The following is a 20,635-nucleotide window of genomic DNA, read 5'->3' as shown; positions in this document are numbered from 1 at the left end:
TGCGTGTACCATGCTTTACAAAATGGTCCATGGGCTGGACATCCAGGCACTCCTGGCACAGAAACCACAAGGAATGGTCACAGCCTTGTTGAACATTTCTGTGCCAGTCACACAGGTGCTCCACGGATGCAGAGTCTGGTGCAGTGTTCATTTCATCACGTACTTGTGTTTTTCTGAAGCCTTCTGAACGCTGACTGGTGAATTACAAATGTCTGCCTTCTTTGAGATGCCCTTTCAAGATTTCAAAAGGCCCTGCGGTTCTTACTGAATATCAGTGAAGGGTGGGATGCAAGGAGAAGTTCTTCATTCCATGTAGTACCTAACGTATGTGTAAATCTTACGCATTTCCTTAGAACAGCTTCTGTCTGCCACTTTTATTTAAGAGGTGGTGGTGGTATTTGACACCTCACAAAATTTTTATGAAGTAGTTGCTGCAAGTCTTTTAGGCTAGAATATAGCTTGTGAAATTTAATGAAACCGTTCAAAAAATCAGGATGGTTATTGATGAGACAGAATCCAGAAATATCTGGGAGCGTGAGGATCTGTTTCTTTCTTTGTGTTGTGTGTGGGCTCAAAGTCACACTCAGGATGTAATAGTTCCTGCAAACTGAACCTCCAGCCCAGGTACCTCATCTGTACGTCTGCAGAGGATCCTAAACTAAGTGGAGCTTTTCTGGGGGCAGCTATAGGGCTGTATATTCAGTCACTAGAGTGGAGTGTGCTGCTCTGCTTCCTGATCCTCCCACTGTGAAATCAAAAGCTGAAGATTCTTCTCGATATTAAGAGTAGGATGGAGCCCCAAAAAACCTACCCAAATCCCTTGAAAAGCATGTACCCTTTCAGAGCCAACTTCTGACTCTATTCTTAGAGACTTTTAACAACATAAAAAGGTTGCAAGAGTTTTAAAATGTTATTTCTGTGAATGACAGAAATAAAAAGAACTGGGAATAGGACTCTGTGTAAGGGGGATGTTTCTCATTATTTATAACCTTCATTGCTTGACCAAATTTTTCCAGAGTTTTTGAAAACACTCAGTTTCACTTTATCAGGTTAAATGCTTTTTCAGGTAACGGTTTTGGGAGGAAGGATAATTGAAATTCAACAGAAGGGATTACTGCTTCTCTTAACACTTCATGCTAGTCTTCCCCATTAGCCCTTGAACTTATGTGGGGCTTTTTCCCCCTCTCTTTCTTCAGTTGTTTTGGTTAAGAGCTCCTTCATGGAATTCCAATAAGAAAATCAGCGTGTGCATTCCAAGCCGTGCTGATTATTCCATCCTCTCACTAAAAATAGACACTGTGCAAGCTGGCACTGAAAAATAATTTAGGGACCAGTAGAGAGTGGGAGGAAGAACAGCCCTGTGGAGCCAGGTCAGGCTGTGACTGTGGTGTTTGTGCACACCCTGGGGAGGTGCAAAGGAGGGATCCCCTCTGCCCACAGAAACACTTTGCAGAGCTCCTGTGGAAGGAGGGAGGGCATTGCACAGAACAAGGGCCCCAACATTTGTTTAGGAGGATGAACTCTGAATTTTTAAGTTCCATGTTTTGAATTTTATGAACAAGTCTGGGCACCTAATTGAGACACCACAGTTGGATGACTAAAGCTGAAAGTTGTAAATAATCTAAGTGGTATCGGTTGCTGGTAAATAAAAATTTCTTTAATGTTTTATGTTGGCATATTTCTAGAAACAAGATGCTGAGCACAGGTGGATGTTTTTGTTTGGTTTTCAGTCTGAAAGTAAATCGAAAAAACAAGTGTGCTCTGGTCAACTGAATGGTCTTTTATTCTCCATCCTCATTCTTGGGTTTTTTTCTTACTCTCCCTGCAATGCACTCTTTATTTTTTAATTTTTTTTTTTCTCCTAAACAACTTCTTTGTAGAGTGAGCCAGACCTGGAGAAAGGCCTGGAGATGAGAAAATGGGTCCTGTCAGGAATCCTAGCCAGTGAGGAAACCTACCTGAGCCACCTGGAGGCCCTGCTGCTGGTAAGGTTGGGGACAGATACCAGTTCAAACCCTGGCACTTGAATTTTTACTGCTGCTTCTATCCAGAGTTTCCCTGAACTTCACATACCGTGGGTTACCGGTTGCTGGGTGCAAAAGGTACCTGTTGCTTCTCTTCTCCAGTAGACAGAGAGGCTTAAAGGAAGGACTGGATGTAGCAGGGTTTGGGAGTTGTTAATGTGGCAGTATCCAGGAGCTGTCTTTAAGTATCCTGTGCAAATTATTACACGTTGCTGTACAGTTGGACAGAGATGAGGGAAATGGAGTGCACAGGGATTTTAATTGCAGCATTGATATCCTGGGAAAATCCACCTACCAGGGCTGGCTGATCCCCACGAGAGAACTTGTTCATGTCTAGCTCTCAGGAGTTGTGTGAATGCAAATCTCACTTTTCATTAGGATGAAGAATAGCTCTATGGAGGGATGTGTTGCAGTGTGACAAAGGTGAACGTTCATGGTTTGCATGAGAGTGATTTCCTTCTTTCCTCATTTCAGCCTATGAAGCCTTTGAAAGCTGCTGCCACCACCTCACAGCCCGTGCTGACCAGTCAGCAGATTGAGACAATATTCTTCAAAGTGCCTGAGCTCTATGAGATCCACAAAGAATTCTATGATGGGCTCTTTCCCCGAGTGCAGCAGTGGAGTCACCAGCAACGTGTCGGGGACCTCTTCCAAAAGCTGGTGAGTCAGCTGCCGTCACCAAAGGTGCTGCTAACCCTCAGCCATCTCACGGGAGCTGCAGGTTCCCTTTGGTGACTGCAGAGGCCAAAGGGATCAAAGTCTGTGGCTGGAATAGATGAGAGGTTTCTCACCTCCTCACTTTGCCACCGCAGTGGAGGCCCTACAGCAAAAAAATGGCTCTTTCATTGTCTTTAATTAAAGACTGCAGCGAGCTGTGGTGGTAAAATAAATACGGTTTCACATAAATGTTGAATCTCCAGGGTTTCTGCCGAGTCCTCAAAGCATTTCCTTTCAATGGAGATGGGAGAGTGGCAGCATTACAAAGTGAAGTTAACACCAACAGTGAAGTGTTCTTCGTTACTGTTGAACTCCCCCACACACTCTCCCTGGTACTTTGCTCTACCTGGTGCTGATTTATGGTCATCACCATTGGCTTTGCTCTTCTGCCACTGTCCTGGCCCTTCTGTTCCCCTTGCTGTTATGCTGATGCAGTCAACCTGCAGCTGAGAATCCTCCAAGCAACCTCAACAAAATTCTCTGAGTGCACAAAAGGACAAAGACATATACAGGATATTCCCGAGGCTGAATTAAAATTGCTGAGTTTCTGAGCCAGATGACAAATTGTTTGCATTCTAGGAGGTTTTTTTGGCCCCTTCAGCCTCTCCCCTAGCATGTGCAGAGAGCAAAGGATTAAAGGAGCTGTTTTTTCCTTTTTAGAAAAGAGAAGAAGCCCTGCATTCCTGAGGTGCCTCTGGTTCTCAGGGTAGGAGTGACATTCCAGTGAGGGGTTTATTGGCTGGGGAGTGTGCTTTACCAGGGTCCATCAATTGTTAGCAGCTGTGTAGCCCAGCATCAGCCCCATCCCCTATGGAGCAGGGGGAGCTGGCCTGGAAGATGATGTTTTCTGTACGTGCCAGCAGCTCAAGATGAAAATACAGGAATCTGCCTTTCACTGCCAGCATGTTCTAGCCAGGAGGGGTCAAGTTGGTGCCTTGGTGAATAGTTCATGGTGTGCAATTTGAGCAGCTGGTTTGAGAGGACAAACCCAGCTGCTGCTGCGTGCTGAAGCAGACACAGAAGGCTGCTGGAGGTGGCAGCCTCACAAGCTGCCCTGGACATGTGGTGCATCAATGGGAATAGCACTAATTGGAGAAGACCTGAATGGATTCCTTGGCAGGGCTGTCCAGCAACTCTCTACTCCCTGCACAGCCACTCAGCTTTTGTTTCAGACCATTTCTTGTTGCTGCTGGTCTCGGGTGCAGGAGTTCAGCCCTTCCTCTGCCCTTACTTTCCCCTGATTTTTCTGCGTTTGTGACAGAACTATTTATTTTGTTGGATTAGCATTGGAAACAAAGGAACAAATTGCCCTGGTGCAGGAGGCTTTGAGCTGGCATAGCACTTTCAGTTTCGGGTGGTTTGGTACAGCGGCGGTGGGAATTGCAAACTCTTTGCTGGAAGAGATAAAGCTAATAATTTTTGGCAGGCACTGGGAAGGAACTAGATGAGAGAGACAGCAAGAACATCAGGCTTTATAAGGCATCTACGCTGGATATACATCAAATCTTTTGGTGCAGACTGTTTACTCGTGGTCATGTCATGCAGTCTGATGATAAACACTGAAATATCCAGATGTCCCTGGGGACATTATTTTTCTGTACTGTCACGCAAAAAAACAGCACAGTAGATTGAAGTCCCAGATAGTGGAGGCAAAGACTTTTAGAATTCTGTGTGTTCTGGCACAAAGTACAATCTATTTGCAACATCAAATTGACCGTTATTACACCTTTTCCTGTTGAGAAAAAGAAAAGATGCCAGGCGTGTGGGAGTGAAATACGCTTCTCATTTTTGGGGAATATATTGTACATTTTTTTTTATATAGCTAGAAAGGAAACTCTTTAGAGCTGTTTTTAGAAATGAAGAAATATTTAGCAAACATCCTCACTGATAGACCTCAGAAACAGGAAAAAAATAAGTCCAAAAGCCAGCCATTTCTACCAACTCTTGTTTCATTTTCAGTGGGTTCTTTTTAATTGAAAGAAAAATTAAACCAGCACGAAAATGGTGTATGAGCATTATTGCTGTGATTGGAAGCACAGTTTTTTGTGATGACACATTCAGAGGAGGAAAATGAAAGCTTAGAAAGACTTCAGGAGTAGCAGGAAATGAAAGAACTGCATGGGAATGGAGAAACTTTAAAGCTCTGCCATGTTAGCTGGCATCATCCAAATCTGAATGGCATAAGCCCTGCAAATGGTCAGTAATTCTGTCAGCAGCATCTTCACAGGATTGTGCCTCAGTGGCAAATACAGATTTCATTCTCTCCATGCTGCTGGAGTCACCCCTGGTATAAGTGAGCACAGTTTTCTTCAGCTTCAGTCATAACTGTGTAATTTTGTATAAGGGTTGAGATTGTTTCTAGTCTTTCAGTAAACTGTGGCCTAGGAAATGGCTCACTGTTTCTCAGCCCTGTTAACCGAGTTTGTGCAGGGAATGTTGTTGTGAGAGTGGCTTTTTCTCTTCTCTTGCACAAAGCTGCACAGAGAATGGGGAGCACCATGGTTATGAGAGAGAGCAGGAGAGGGAAGGAGCAGGGTGGAAGTTCCCTGCTCTGCCTCTTGCCTGTCTCGGGCAGCAAGCTTGGGGAGGGTGCAGAGGTGAGTGCAGCCCCAGCAATGTCTCCTTGCTGCACCCTTGGCTGCTGCACCCTTGGCTGCTGCCCGGCCCTGCAGGCTCAGGCTGCTGAGGTGTGCCCAGCCCAGCCTGGCAGCTCTGCAGCACAAAGCCAGTGCTGCACTCCAGACAAGCTTGGAGGCTACCCAGGGATTTCCCATGCTGGATCTTGTGTTCTCTGGCATGAATATGGCTGCAGTTCCTAAGTCAGCAAACGGGATCAGTGCTAAGGCTCTGTGATAATGACTTACTGCTGCACTCTGAGGCCTGTTCCATCCTCTTCTGGACCCATTCCATATTCCTTTTGCTGGAAAAACTGCCATTTTCTGTCACCTAGTGCCCCAGTCACTGCCATCCAAACAGATTGTGCTCTGGATCTCTCTTTGGTATTTTCAGCACTCTGCTGCCTTTATAATAATAATGCTCACTAATGCAGCTATGGGTAATATCTGGGTTTGAGTTAGTATATCCATCATGCAAAGACCAACAAGTAGCTTACTGGGGTCACATTTGTGCTGTTGGGCTGAATCATTCCTCCCTGATTCATATGTTGTGGCAAAAAGCCAGCAGCTCCAGTTACATCAATGAGCTGCAATATTAATAGATACTAATCTGGCAGTTCAGAAGGGAAAAATAGATGTCAGAAATAAGGATGTGTCATTCTCATAGGCTTTCACATCCTTCACAAGTAAACTTGTTCAGCATAGGGTGGAACTGGGTGCATGGGGGCACCAGTGCTGGTTCGACAAGGGTGAGAGGTCAGAGATGTCATTCTGGGACTGCTCAGCGTTCCCTGCAGTTGTTTGTGTGAAAGAAACATGACCTGATCACTGGATACCAGGACTGACCATCCCAAACTGCCTTCTCCCCCAGCATTTATTCTATTTTGTTTTGCTTCCTGCAGGCCAGCCAGCTGGGAGTGTACCGGGCCTTTGTGGATAACTATGAAGTTGCTATGGAGACAGCAGAGAAATGCTGCCAAGCCAATGCTCAGTTTGCTGAAATCTCTGAGGTAATGTCACGGTGTTCAGACACACGAGCTGTCTGGCTCTGACTAATACCCTGCCATGTCACTCCTGTCTATTCTCCAAGTACCTCTGCAGCCCTGACTTCTGGAGGAGTTCTGAGCTCCCACAGACTCCCTGCTCCAGCTCGTGTTCTTACACTGAGTTGTACCTCAGGCTGGTCACAGACACAGCTTTTGTGTGCTGTCCCCACCCAGGGGATCTGGTAGAAACTGGCATTGCTTTGAACTCCTCCAGCTCTGTGCCACCTTCACGCATTTCTAGAAGGGAAAGCTCTATGGGAGTTTCTCAAATGTTTCTCTTGCTAATGATGATTCTGGCTGTGGTATAAAAGCCATCCTTAATGGCTTGCACTGTGGCTGTCAGTGGGATTGCAGACTTCACTGGCATGGAGATGAGAGGGTGACTCTCTCTCTTGAAAAAGGCAAGTGTGTCAACCATAAATCTATAATACTGTTCTTTGGCCTGCTCTGATTTGCTCCCTGTCAGAGGAGTACTTGTCTCAAAGCATTTGGAATACTTTTTCAGGCTTCCCAGACCATCAGCTTTCTCTGCAGTGCATGTTCTCATTGGCCCTTTGTATTGCAGTGATTATTTCTTGAAGAGCTCAGTTGCCAGGAAAACATGAATTTCATACGTGTCTCCTTAAAAACAATCAGATAAATCATCAGAGCTGAGTCCTACCAGGGCCGTTTAGTGCTCTGAGAAAACTCCTCGGTACATTCTAGATCACATGTCCCTTGAGACTTTTATGAGAAAGAGGTAAAATATGATCTCTCAGTTTTGCTGTTTCTGACAAATAATTCTGAGTCTCCTGTGTTTGGAATGATGGTGATTGCACTTCTGCATTTGTGTCCTGGTGAGGATTTTGGAGCTGAGCACATTAATGCAAGGCATGGCCAATGGCAAAGAGCAGAGTCACAGACAGTGTTCCTTTGCTGCTGTGGAAGAACTGACGTGTCCAAGGTCACCCAGCTCTGAGTGCAGGAATAGGAAGCATAACCTGAGGGTATTGAATGCCAATCCTGTACTTTATTTTTTGGTGCTGGGACAGTGGCTGTGTCCTTATGGACGTCTTTCTTCTGCAGGTGATGTAAAAACTCCCCCATCCCTGTTGCTGTAGGTGGTTCCCTGCTTTGCTGCATGTCTATTGACAGGTGCTCCTAAGAACATTGCTTAATATTTGAGATGTGTGGGTGCCTGTGACATGGCAGTGATGGATTTACCGAGAAGGAAAGCACATTTTCCCTATCACTTGAACTGTGATAGGGCTCTCCTCCCTTCACATCTAGGCCTTCCCCTGGAGGAGCAGATAGTCTGTTGTGTTCCCATGTGATATTTCAAGGTGATTGACCATCTGCTATGTGGGTTTTCTTTTTCTTTTAGAATCTAAAGGCCAGAAGCACAAAGGAATCTAAAGATCAGACGACGAAAAATTCCTTGGAAAGTGAGTGATCCATGGAGAGGAGCCTGGTCTGTGAGGACTGTGTGGGGGCTGTTGCCAAACCTCCACCCTCCCTTTTTCTTTTTGAATGCTGGAAGGTTATGGAGTCTGCTGGCTGTACCTGGGAAGTCAGCTCCCTTTTGCTAAGTAGCAGAGCTCGTGCAAAGTAGGCTGCCTGCGTGGGGAAGTGCCTGCTGGCTTCAAACCTCATCAGTGCCTTTGGGCAAAGCCAGCCCAGCCACAGGGCTGCTGTTGTTTTAAGAGAACATCTGCTAGCCAGTTATAGCACAGATGCAGCCTCAGCAGTGATGGGTTTATGGGGGCATTTAGAGAGCCTGGTCAAGATCAGGTTCCACGGTGCTTGTCTCAGGGCACATGAGTAGAAGACACCCCATGCTAGGAGCTTCCGTATTCACTCCTCCTGATATTCCTACTGCTTTGTTTCCACAGCTCTGTTGTACAAGCCAGTGGATCGAGTCACCCGCAGCACACTTGTTTTGCATGTAAGTGTCTGAAGGGGAGTTTTCAAACTTTAGACCCCTGTCCTATTTTCTTTGACCTTCAAATTTCCCATGGAGCTGCAGAACTGCAAAAATAAACCTGTTGAGCTTCATAAGAGCCTCTTCCCTTTACACTGAGGAGATGGAGTCCATGGGTAGGATGCTGCTATCTTTGCAGTCTTGTCACCAAGAAGTGCAGGGTATTATTATCTTCTAGAGATAAAGCCTTGCTCTAATCTGCGTGAAGAAGATGGAGCTTCTTATCCTGCAGCTCTGCTTAGGGGTGCTCGAGGCCTCCTGCCATCCAGTGTGCCCATGAGTGTGTTCTGTGTTTGTGTTCCTGCTGTCAGGATTTGCTGAAGCACACTCCTGTGAGCCACCCTGACCATCCCCTGCTGCAGGATGCTCTGCGGATCTCGCAGAACTTCCTCTCCAGCATCAACGAGGAGATCACTCCTCGCCGGCAATCCATGACTGTAAAGAAAGGGGAGGTGAGTCTTCCTGCTCTTGTTATTTTCTCAGTTTCTAAGTACTGGTTATGTCTTTTCTGTAGAGCTGACTAGGAAGTTATGCTGTTAAGCTGTTTGTTGCTAAGATACAGTTTATGCGGTGTCCTTGTTCTCTAAAGGATGTGGTACAGCTCCCTCTGTTTTCTCTTCAGAAAACAGTTTGGAAACCGAGAGGAAAGGATGATTAGAGTTTTGTCCTTAGCATTGTTATAATCATTTGTCATGTGTAATTTCTATGGTGCACATTGCCATGCACTAAATGGATTTGTGTTTTACCTGCAAACTGAAACCAAATGGGAAGCCTGGGAGGAGAAGAAGGTGCGGAAACATCAGAGGTAATGAAAGATTAGGAAAAACTTTCCCAGAATCTTCATTTTCACTATAAAATTAATTTTGTGTATCCTTATTCTAAAGAAGAGTGTTGTAAATATGACTGGAAAGCAAAACAAATTGAATGGGTTGGGAAAGCCAGAGAGATGATTGACTCCTAAGAGTGTAATATTACACTTCTCAGCTCTGTAAGGAGCTGGACTGCAGCCAGAAAGGTCTGAGATGTGCAGACCCTTCCCCTGCATGCGGTGTTGTGCAGGGAGGCCACAGAGCTTCTCTGTGGTGGGGTCTGCATTCCTCAATGGCTCGGTTCAGCTGCCTCATAGTTCCATTAAAAAGGGATTCAGTCCCTCGTGATAAAGAAAGGCCAGGACTGGCAGAAGTGTTGAGAGAGAGAAGGATGTAGGAGACTGGACACAGAGAGGTGCAGCTCACATAGTAAAGGTGTAAGGAGAGCTGTGGCAGCATTCCAGGCATGGGCTGATCAACAGTGACCCACATTACCCTGTACAAAACCATCTCTTACAAAGCCCAGGAGATTGTTAAGATACCATGAACCTTCATGATTTATTCCCAAATCCTGACAGCTAAACATGCTTGCTTTTAGCTGTTAAAATGATTTTCAGCTGACAAAAGGTTTGCTGGAAGCTGCAGTTCTGGGAATTTGGTGCATTTTTCCCTGCAAGTCTTGGTCATTGTCTCATTTTGTCAACCGAGGACACCTCCAGCTGAGAAAAGAAGAGGAGGGGCTGAGCAATTGGAGGCTGAAGTAGAAGCTCAGCCATCAGTCACCAGTGCCTCAGTGACAGGGGATGGCCTCGTTAAAGTGGCTGCTGATTGAGTCATAGCAGAAAGCACAGGCTACAATGCCCCTCGCAGGGGAGGGAGGGAGCAGTTTGTGTTCTCTGGTTGTCTGACAGCTCTCAGTGAGGGATGCAGGCTTTGGAACATGTCATGCAGAATCCTAATGAGGTGCCAGAGCCCAGGCAGAGGAGCAGGCTCAGGAGGATGATCCTGCTGATGGCTTTTTGGAGCGGTGTATTTGTCAGATCTTAGGAAGCAGGAGGGGGAGGCACGGCAGGACTGGGCTCAGCAGGCTGGTCACACTCTCGCTGGTCCTGCCGTGACTCCAGGTGTGATGTGGGAGGGGAGGAAGAGGATGGACCAGAGCTGTGGGTATGCTAGGGGGGACTGGGAACCCTTTGTGCCCTCCCTCACTGCACACAGCTTTTCCTGAGCCCAGGGAAGAAAAGTACTTGCCTTCCACTCTGGGAATCTGAGCATGAATGTTTTCTTCAGTCATTTGGCACCAAAATCCCACTTCTATCAAAGCAGTAGTATCCCAGTTGAACCCTCTGTGTCCTGAGAGTAGGTATGTTCACTCTCCATGTAGTAATGCAGAGACACAAATCTGCTCCCAGCTACTCTGTGTGGGTTAGTGATGGCTGTTCCTTCCTGCAAGCTGCTCAGCTTGGGGTCATAGCTGGGTTTTGTTTATGCCTGTAAATCTTTCCTTTTCTACTTATCCTTTCCTCCCACTCGCCTTGCTGGTGCTTCCCCCGGGGTGACAGGACAGTGTGTGGATTGCATCTCCTAATTGACTGCTCTCAATGCATAATGCATTTTTTATTTTAATGAATCACCAGCATGCTTTGATGGCTTTTTTCATTATTTGTCTTCCTCCCATTGAAGTTTCCTTGGTGGAAAGGAAGGAGGGTAAAATAGCCTTTTCCCCTTATGTATTGCTTAGGTGCTGATCTCAGTTATCTTTTTTTCCCAGTCCCTGCCTTTTATGTGGAATATTTTTTCCCTTTGAGTGTGTTGTGGGGAGGAATCAAATCCCCTTTGCCAACCTCTTGCTCCAACTCTTTTTTTCAGGATTGCTTTGAACTGGGGAAAGCAGCCAGTCGCTAATCTCCCTAGTGACAGGCTGCCAAGGAGGGGAGTGCAGGTCAGGAGCGAGTACAGGCTCATCATCAGCACAGTGTTGTTCTCTTTTGCAGAGGTGATTCCCTGCTTTGGGAGCAGTGACTCGGCCTGCCCTGCTTGCTGGGCTCCCTGCGTGGTGCCAGGTGTCCACGCTGCACTCCAGCCCCCCAGTTCTGCTGGGCTCCAGAGGCTTTGTTCTAATCTAGACTTATGCACAGGAACTGGAAGGTTTCTGTCATGTGGTTTAATTTGCTGGGCTGGATGAGTATTTCAGGTAGTGCAAAGAGATGGGAACAAAGGGAGTAAAATCTCTCCCCGGAGGGCCAGAAAGAGCTGCAGCAGGGAAGGCAAAATTGGTGGAGTGAGCCTGTGAACAGTTTGGTCCTTGCTGACTGCAGCAGACTTTGCTGAGGGCCGCGGTACAGAGGAGCCGGCAGAGCCTCAGCCCCAGCCTGGCAACACAGGGGAGCAGGGGGGCGTCTCTGGCCTTTGGGGTCTGTTTCCATTCAGCTTGATCCACTGCATTCTCTTGCTCCCTTCTTTTCATCCCATCTTTCTACTTTTATATAGTCCTACCTTTTTTACTGTTTTTTTAATGAATCATCTACAGGCATCCACTTTGCTAACCCTCCAAATAACCAAGCAAATGCATGGAGAGGAAGGGACTCTTAGTAGCCCTGTACTTTGTGGCTTGGAATGTGAGTGGTGTAGAGTCACCCAGCCCTTGGGGCCGTGGAAGAGGCATCTTCTTGTCACTGCTGATCTTTCTGCACCACTTTTGTCTTGGTTTAAATAGGGAACGAGGTTAAGGTTCTACTGGGGACGGTGCCCTTGGGAAGGAGGAAAACAAATGCTTTGGGATGAGGGATGTGGCACAGTTACGTGCAGAAGGAGGGCAGTAATAACCTTCTCTAGTCTTATTAACAGAGCAGCTCTGGGTGCTGCCTGTTGGGCTTTTTTCAGCTAAGCCCGGATGCAAATGACTGTAGTGCTTGTATCTTTGCCTGCCAGAGGTCAAGGCTGGTGTTTCCTGCTAATTCAGTGCATTTGTGCAAAGCAGGAATTAATGAAGCAGCAAAAAATGGCAGAGTTCACTTGAGAGGCAGTGGTCCCTTTCTTGACTGCTGCTTCTCTTGTGTTCTTTGCATGACTGTTTTTCCAGGGCAGTTCAGATCAACCTGAGTGTGGTGGCTGCCACTCTGCCTTGCCCTGGCCATGTCCTCCCACCCTCTCTGAAGTGTTCATACTGATCTTTGTGTGATCCCACAGCGGCACAGAGGGATGGAGCCTGGAGTTTTGGGTCTCTGCCGCCTGAGTGGCTTCATGTCTGGTCTCATCAGCACCAGTCCAGACACAAGGGAGCTGACAGGCAGCTTTTTCTGGGAACAAGCCCACAGGTCACCTTGTGCTGCTGTACACCTTTGTCCTTGCCCTGGAGAGGAGAGGCTACTTGGCAAGCACCTGTACTGTGTTTCTAAACGTGGTTTTAAACTGCAGTCGAGGGACTGGCTATTGTTGCCTTAGGCTTCTGCTTGACTTCGTAGAGCACCAAGTGTGCTTGAGAAGAGAAAGGACAAAGGACGTGTGCAAGGGAGCAGAAGTGCAAACTGAAGCCTTTGCAAAGCTGGAAGGGAAGCTTAGACACAGCCGTGCACAGCATGGGGCCTGGTGCCTACTGCTCCTGGAGGCCTTGGGCAGATGTTGGCAGTAGAGCACTCAGAAATTATCTTGGCTGCTTCACACTCTGTCTTACAGCTGGAGCCAGAGGGCTCCTGGTGACAGGAGCTTTGGGAAGAAGAAAGAGGCCATTAAAATGCTCAAAGAGCAGCCAGTTTAACTCCCTAGGCAGAGCATCTCTTTTTTTCTTTTTTTCTTTTTTTTTTTTTTTTCAGTGCTGGTCTTGCAACACACTTACACACACGAGGAATCATTTTCTTCCTACGCTCTGCAGAAAGCCAAACCACCTCTTCCTCACTGACATGTGCCAATACCCATCTCCTGGTTTTCCCCTCCTCCCTGTGCCTCACACATGTCCCAGCCCTTCCCGGGGCTCTCACCCACGCACGCTGCAGGCCTCTGCTGTCACCACATGGGATGAGCTCTTTCCTCGGCACACAACGGGGAGATGGCCTTTTGTGCAGCTGTGCGGCTGCTCGGGTAGGTTTTTAAATTCCACTTTTTGTAATGTGTCTCAGACAAGCTGGCCACACTTCCTGGAGTTAATCAGTCTGTGACAGCAGCGGGATTTATCATATGCAAACAGCACAAAAACACTGTAGGATGAATAGATGAGCACACAGGTAGTCGTGAGCTTGGTAGCAGAGGAGGGGAAGATGCTCAGTGACAGAGGTAAGAGGAGGAGGAGGACAGCAAGAGGCAATCCAAAGAGGATAACCAAGCTCTGGAAGAGGTACAGGGAGAGCTCTTTTGTTCAGAGCACTGAGGTGGGTGGGAGAAGAAGCAGATGAAAACATGCAAAGAAAAGCAGGGCCTGGAAAAGAGACATGGAACTTATATTGCACCTGTACAGGAGCTTTGCAAGAACCACTGAAGTTAACAGCACAGGCCTTGTGTGAGAGATTAAAGATGATCCTAATTCACTCTATTATGATGTAAAATCAAGGCTTTCCTCCCACGCTTCCTGGAACATCTTTTTTGTGCTGGACACCTGACAGTCTTGGGGGCTGTCTGTGGAAGAGAGAGTGTCACTCTGCCACTTTCCTGCCACGGTCACCCTGTCACTCTAATCTTCTGCTCTCTTGGATGTTTATTTGGTGTTTCTGTAGTCAGTGTTATTTCAGGGTATTTTAGGAAATTTTTAGCACTTTTGGTTACTTTAACAAACAGAGTAGCTCTGGGAACAAGGTAGAGGGATGGTTTCCCACGTGAGAGCTGTTGTATGCCACGTACAGCAGGCTCACCCATCCAAAAAAACCCTTGTGTTTCAGGAGACGCCGTTTAACAGGAGGCCACCAAAGAAATAGCTGTTGGGTGGGAGGAGCCGACCAAAGCATTGGTTCCAAAACTGCAGAGCTGAGGTGGCACAGGCCTCTGAGTGGCACGAGCCCTGTCTGAGGGGGCTGCTGGCTCCCCCAGGGTGGGAGAGGATGGGCTGACTCATGTCAGGAGGTCCAGGAAGGTGCCCTTTGCTCCCACACTGGGGTTTGGCAGGGATCTGGTAAGCCATTGGGAAATCCTTTTATTGTTTCCCTCTGACCTGCTGAACCTCCCGGCAAGATGACTCATTTGCAGCAAAGGATGTGCCCCTTTGCTGGAAGTGCCCCTCCTCAGCCCCACGGATGCTGAGCAGCCTGGGGCATGCCTGTTTTACCCAGCCCTAATGAAAGTTCTCTTTTCCAAGAAAAGCTGGTAATGAGGAGAGATTTCCTGACTTGATCCACAAATGTTTTCTCCTGTACTCTCCTCCCCTGATGCTTGGTTGCTCTTGTGGCAGTTCACCCCTGCTCCTTGCTGGAGGGAGACCTTCCCAACTAGCTCCTATGAGCAAGAAGAATGAAGGGTTCTGGGAAGCTCCATGTTTCCCTCTGACTGACTGGAATACATCTCTTTCACCTCTTTCCTTCTGTTCCAGCCAAGCTTAGGAAGTGCAGGCTTGTCCTCTTCCACCCAGCTCTCTCTGTGGGACTTTTTGCTGCCTCGGTGTTGCACTGTGATAGGATTTAGTTCCCAGGAGTGCTAACCCAAATAAACTCAGTGCCACCTCAGGCCCAGGTGGGAATGGGAAGGTTGTTGGGTCATTTGGTGTGGAATGGCCGAGCTTTCTGCTCGGGTTTTGGGGAGATGTGCTCTTAGCAGGTTGCTGGGCTGGGGCTCTGGCTCATCTCACACACTGCCAGTGCCTGGTAGAGGCGGACAGAAGGTCAGGTCAGGACTGTGCCCTGTCACACTGCCAGGCAGGGAAAGGACAGTGCCACATCCTGCTGGGTAGCAGAGATGAGTAAGCTGTGAGAACGTCTTTACACCTACGAACAATGAGCAGAGGTTGAGCTGGCAACAAGCAGCTATTCTCATTTCTCCAGAGGGGCTGAGCTGATTTGCAGTGTAATTAATATTCATCAGATCTAGAAACCTGCGATCAGGGGTTTGGCTTGCTCAGAAAATATCTTTCCCTGTTTATTATTGCTCCCAAATGAAATTCTTTGCAGGAGTGGAGAGTGTTCTTGCTACTGACAACATGCCTCCTCCTGTATGGTTTTTTCCAAAGCTCAGTGTTTCTAGTTTCCTATCTGGGGCTTGCTCTCCCAGGCGGGAGGGGAAGGCGTGCTCAAGTGCCCATCAGCAGCAAAGGCATTAGTGCAGGCAGGAGTTCTCTCCTAAACCACTGAGAAGAAGCCAGGAGGATCACACCCCCCTAAAAATAAACACTAACATATGTACGGGCCTTTGTGAGCTGAATCACTGCTGGATGGCAGATCTCCCCAGAGTCCTGTCCAGAGATGGTGCAGCAGTCTGCCAGGGAGCAGCCTTGCGTCCTGCAGCTCTGGGAAACGTGCAGCTTTTGCTGCCCTGCTCACAGATTTCCAGGAGCTTCGTGTAATGGAAGGCAGCACCAAGGTGAGCTGCTGACACTGCTCCACGTGCTTCCACAGGTAGCTGTGGTGCTCTTGTAGCTGCAGACGGGAAAACGCAGGTTCCTAGTCCCTGTCAAGAAGTGTAGGGTGCTGTGGGACAGACTGTGGAGAGAAGAATTATGTCTGCAGGGGCATTTCTTTGTCCTGTGTTCCTTGCCGTGATGCCTGCTAGGCTGAGGACTGATGTGGCTTGTTTTCATTTCACAGAGCCAAGATGGGAAGAATGGCAGGCAGCAGGAGAGGCAGCGCGGGGGTTTGCACTCCCACACCCTCGGCAGGGAATGTGCTCAGGGTTTGTTAAATCATGCAACCAACAGAGCCCAGGGGCACCACCTGGGAAATGGAGGCATCCCTTGTGGTGTGAGTGTCCTGACCTTGCCCAGGGGAGCTGCTCGTGTGGGGCTGCCCTGTGGAGACCCTGCTGTGTGTGTGTCCAGTGGGGGTCCCGGCCCTGGGGCAGGGCAGCAGGGACTCGGGGGTGAGTCCTGAGCGTGGGGCTGGGCAAGGCTGGCAGGGAGGCAGCTGGGGAGGTGCTGGTTAGCCCTGGGCAGGGTTAGCAGAACTCTGCTGTCTCCAGGCACAGCGCTGTCTAGGCCGATGTGGGATGTCTGATGTGTCACTTAGTGATGGCAGAGGAGCATCAGCTTGGCTGGGATAACAAAGGAACTCCAGGTCAGGGAAGAGTTCCTTAGCATATGTGGGGAAGCTGATGGTTCCTGCTTGTACTGGCTGTGAAGTGAGGCAACGCTGACAGTTATACATATTGGTGGAAATAAAACTTGTCCAGAGCTGAATGCCCTGACTTCTGCTTGAAAATCAGTGGGAGGTGTCTCTTGCAGGTGTGCACTGAGTCCTGATGATCCTGACAGCACAGAGCAGGGCATGAAACTCCTGTCGTGGTCACTGGAAGGAGCACACGGCCACCTGTCTACGTGCCTGCATTCCAGCCTTTTGGCCTTTTAACTATGGAGGCCTGCCCCTCCCCCATAAGGGAATTAGGAAAGCAATGGCTCTGCCTGCCAATGCGTACCAACCCTTTCTTTAGAAGGCTGTAAAACAACGTGGAACTAGAAGCAGGATGAAAGGTGTCAGAGTTGTGCAGCTTCTTTGCATCTTCCAGGTTTGGGGAATCTTTATATGATATATATTGAAGATTTCAATAGGCACGTGATGAGGGTACATCCAGAAGGTTCTTCTAAGGCACAGGCTGATAAGGGACTCCTAAGAAGTTTGCCGGATACACGTGTTCAGTAATTATTCCTTAACAGCACTTGTAATGAAGAAGCAGCAATGGCGTTCATCTGTTAATGCTGACAAAGTCGGTCTGTGAATGGGAGAGGAAGGGGTCGAGGAGAGCTTTGCTATCCCTGTGCTGGGGTGGCTGAAGCCGATGCAGAGGCTGGGAAGCGGCTCTGGGAGAAGCGGCTCTGGGAGAAGCGGTGTGTGCTGCTCTCTGGTGGCTCGGGAGGGGACGACCTGCTGCCAGGGATTCAGGGACTCTGGTACAAAGGAGCTGGCCAGTGACTCGCAACAAACAGCACTTGGGCTCGGGAACAGGTGAAGGAGAGAAGGCCAAAGGCTGACCCAGCACAGGGCAGGGGAGAAGATGCATGGCTGTTTCTGCCTCTGGGAGAGAGGGCTGCAGCAGGGAGCAGAGTTGACAGCAAGGAGTATTTAATAGCCTTTTTCATTTTTCTGATTTAGACGGATGTACTGAATTAGCTCTGGTAGGAGTCCTGTCTAAGGACTGTGTTGCCCCAGTGCCAGATTTGCAGCTCATATTGCACTGAAACATTTTTCCTGTTTTTTCCCCAGCACCGGCAGCTGCTGAAAGACAGTTTCATGGTGGAGCTGGTGGAGGGGGCTCGCAAGCTACGTCACGTCTTTCTTTTTACTGACCTCTTCCTGTGTGCCAAGCTCAAGAAGCAGATTGGAGGGTGAGAGTTTCTTGTTGGGCTTTGTGCTTTGCACCTCAGCTGTAACAGAATCCTGGCTTTAGCCTGAAGTTTTAGTTGCATGTGGATACCCCAGACCTGGGTAACCATAATCCACGAGAAGTAGACAAGAAATGATCAGCAAGATGGGAATGTTTACTCTGAGATCCTGTCTAAGTCCTGACCCTTCGGGTGAGGTAATTCCTCCCATCCCTGCCCTGAGCCTACCTAGGAGAGCAGGATATGTTGTTGCTGCTGGTATTCTGGACAAATGTCATTCATTTTTCTACTTCCTCTTTCTTTTAATAGGTGACATTCTTAACTTTTTTTAATGACTAAGGTCGTTAATTTTGGCTTTGCAGCTACAGCCTGTTAACAGTTCTACAGAAAAATGGCAAAGGTGCAGTAAACAGACTATGTGTTAACCCCAAAGTGCAGCTATAAAAGCAGTTTTGCTGACACTTTTCACAAATGAGGGAGGAGAAACCATTACCAACGTACTTGCCTCAAATAAGGCTTCTCTTCATTTGGTAAACATTTGGGGAGACGTCTCTTATCTTCTTGCCCTCCTCAAGCAGAAAGTTACGCCTGCCCTTTTCAAAGCATGTGCTTGTGAGAAATGAGCCTTCAAAGGAGTGGGACATTCCCAAGAGTGGATCTTCCTGACAACAAAGGTGAAGAGGGAATAAATGACACGAAACATTAAAAAGGAGAGCTGCTTATCCTGGTGAAATGCCTGGAGAATGGCAGCTATGAGCTGTAGTTTCTGTCCCCTGGTTGGATTACAGAAAGGTTTATGTCCATTGGCTCACCTGCCCCACCTTGGCCCCAGCCTGGGCAGGAGAGACCCAGGTTCAGATTCCAGGGGGCCACCAGGTCACAGGTGTGGCACAGCTTTAGAACTTTGCCACACCAGAGGCTTCAAAGAGAGAGCACACAGGACCAAAATTGTCTGCAGGAGGTGGATGTGGTTTCTTAGGATGAAAGAAAACTAGATAACAAAATGAGTTGACTTTTTATGTGCTGTACCAGCTCTTGGCCCTGCTAGGCTGTCTTACTGAAAAGCAGCCTGTTGCCAGACTTTTTCCATATGGGAATCACAGTAAAGTTGGGCTGGTGTCTGCATCTTCTGCACTATAGCAGGGAAGAACTTGTGGGAAGGACTGGGTGTTGCCAAACGCCAGTAGTAGTAAAAGGTTTGGACCTTCTGCCTTTCAGAAAAAGCCAACAATATGACTGCAAGTGGTACATCCCGCTCACTGACCTCAGTTTCCAAATGGTGGATGAGTCTGAGGCAGTGCCCAATATCCCCCTGGTACCTGATGAGGAACTGGATGCCATGAAGATCAAGATATCCCAGATCAAGAACGACATCCAGCGGGAAAAGGTAAAGGGGTTGAGCTCTCCATGGCAATGCAGACACAGGGTCTGTGCTCAGATGAGGTGCTGGTGGCAGCTCTCCCAGGGCTGCACAGTGTGGGGAGCCAGGCTGCAACAGACTGCTCAGCAGGGGCTTGTGATAGCCAGGTGCTTTGCTCATCCGAGTGCACGGCCTGGGTGATGCTGCCCTGTGAGGAGGCAGAGACAAAAAGACCCTGTGGTTGTACCTAGCAGCTCCTCTACTCAGGAAAACCACCTATGAGCATCCATGTGAGGGGCAGGGATCTTCTGCTGCAGGCATGAGAAGGATTGGGAGTGTTATTTGCCAGTTTCTGTTTGTTAAATTATGATCCTGCCAGTGATTTTGGTCAGAAGCCATATACTCTTGAATTTTAGCAGGCTCAGTTATGCCTTTGTAGCTTTTTCCTATTTCCCTGATGTCAAAGTAGCAGCAAATATATAGAAAACAGCAATTATGCTGCCTGGACAGTCAGACATGGACATGGTGTCTCCGGCCCAGGCTTCTCTTTGCTTGCAAGATATGTTTTCTGAGAGCTGTTAAATCCCAAACCTTCCTGGACCCTAAAGGAGAAAGAAGAGTTTGAACACTGGTGGTGTGTAGAGCAGGATATGAATAACATTGTTCATACTGTGGGAAGGTTATTCCCCACATTTCCAAAGAACACACTTTTGCCTCTTGGCCCTGGCTGGCTTCTAAAGGCTTCCTGGAAAAAGTAAGATATTAGCAAGAACACTTTGTGGAAGCCTTTTACTCACCAGCTGTAGGTGTCTAAGATGCGTGCCTTAGTGGATCAGTGCTAAACAATACACATGGCTGGGTTTGGGACTGGATTTTTTCCAGGAAAAACTGTATTTTTAGCAGACCTCTGATGAAAATGGATCAGTGGGCGGCTTCTACAGAAGTTGCTTAGAGTCTCCTTAGTTAGGGGGGACCTGGCAGTGCTATGCCCAGTGACAGGATGCTACTGCAGCCTCTGGAATGGAAAATACAGGGAACAGCAGGGACAGTGGCCACACACCTCTGCACTTCAGCTGGGACAGCTGGAATGGGGGAACAGAGCCCAGTCCAAGTGTAGACATTCTGCAAACAACACCTTACTGAGCAGCTGGGAGTCCTGTGGATCTTACTGACAGCATTTCTTCTGCTCTGGGGCCATTTACCTACTCACAGGGTAGAGACTGTGGATTTCAAAACAGCAGTTAGTGTAAATGGGGGCAGATTTGGAGAGTAACGCATGTCCTCTGTCTCCCTCTCTCCCACACCCTTCAGAGGGCCAATAAAGGCAGCAAGGTCATTGAGAGGTTGAAAAAGAAGCTCTCGGAGCAGGAATCCCTCCTCCTGCTGATGTCTCCCAACATGGCCTTCCGGGTACACAATCGCAACGGCAAGGTGAGAGCACCCATCACCCCAGGGCCACGGAGCGTGGGGGCTTGTGTCTGTGACCGCACGTGCTCCTGCACAGGGAGGGCTCTGTGGCCTCTCCTGTGTCTACTCAAAGCACTTTGCAAGCAGCAGACACCTCACCCTTGCTGTGCCAAAGGTTATGATAGCATCCTATAAGGCTGTGACTAGTTTGCAGACAAGAGTGGCATTTAAAAAATAACCATGGAAATGAA

At 48.2% G+C, this 20,635-nt stretch overlaps 1 protein-coding gene across 1 annotated transcript in view; it reads left to right on the top strand.

Annotated features, from left to right (window-relative positions):
* The window catches only part of BCR (BCR activator of RhoGEF and GTPase), a 98,650-nt gene that overhangs the window by 54,513 nt on the left and 23,502 nt on the right, over window positions 1–20,635 (top strand). The window contains exons 4-12 of the mRNA XM_066200055.1: window positions 1,881–1,985; window positions 2,499–2,684; window positions 6,259–6,366; window positions 7,766–7,826; window positions 8,274–8,326; window positions 8,674–8,814; window positions 17,499–17,620; window positions 18,836–19,004; window positions 20,289–20,408. Coding sequence (XP_066056152.1) covers window positions 1,881–1,985; window positions 2,499–2,684; window positions 6,259–6,366; window positions 7,766–7,826; window positions 8,274–8,326; window positions 8,674–8,814; window positions 17,499–17,620; window positions 18,836–19,004; window positions 20,289–20,408 — 1,065 coding nt within the window. The remainder of the gene's footprint in view (window positions 1–1,880; window positions 1,986–2,498; window positions 2,685–6,258; window positions 6,367–7,765; window positions 7,827–8,273; window positions 8,327–8,673; window positions 8,815–17,498; window positions 17,621–18,835; window positions 19,005–20,288; window positions 20,409–20,635) is intronic.

Source organism: Chamaea fasciata, unplaced genomic scaffold (genome assembly GCF_029207755.1).
Source record: "Chamaea fasciata isolate MVZ Bird 193981 ecotype frontalis unplaced genomic scaffold, bChaFas1.0.hap1 SCAF_18, whole genome shotgun sequence".
NCBI classification, from domain to species: domain Eukaryota; kingdom Metazoa; phylum Chordata; class Aves; order Passeriformes; family Sylviidae; genus Chamaea; species Chamaea fasciata.
This window is presented reverse-complemented; position numbering and strand designations above follow the sequence as displayed.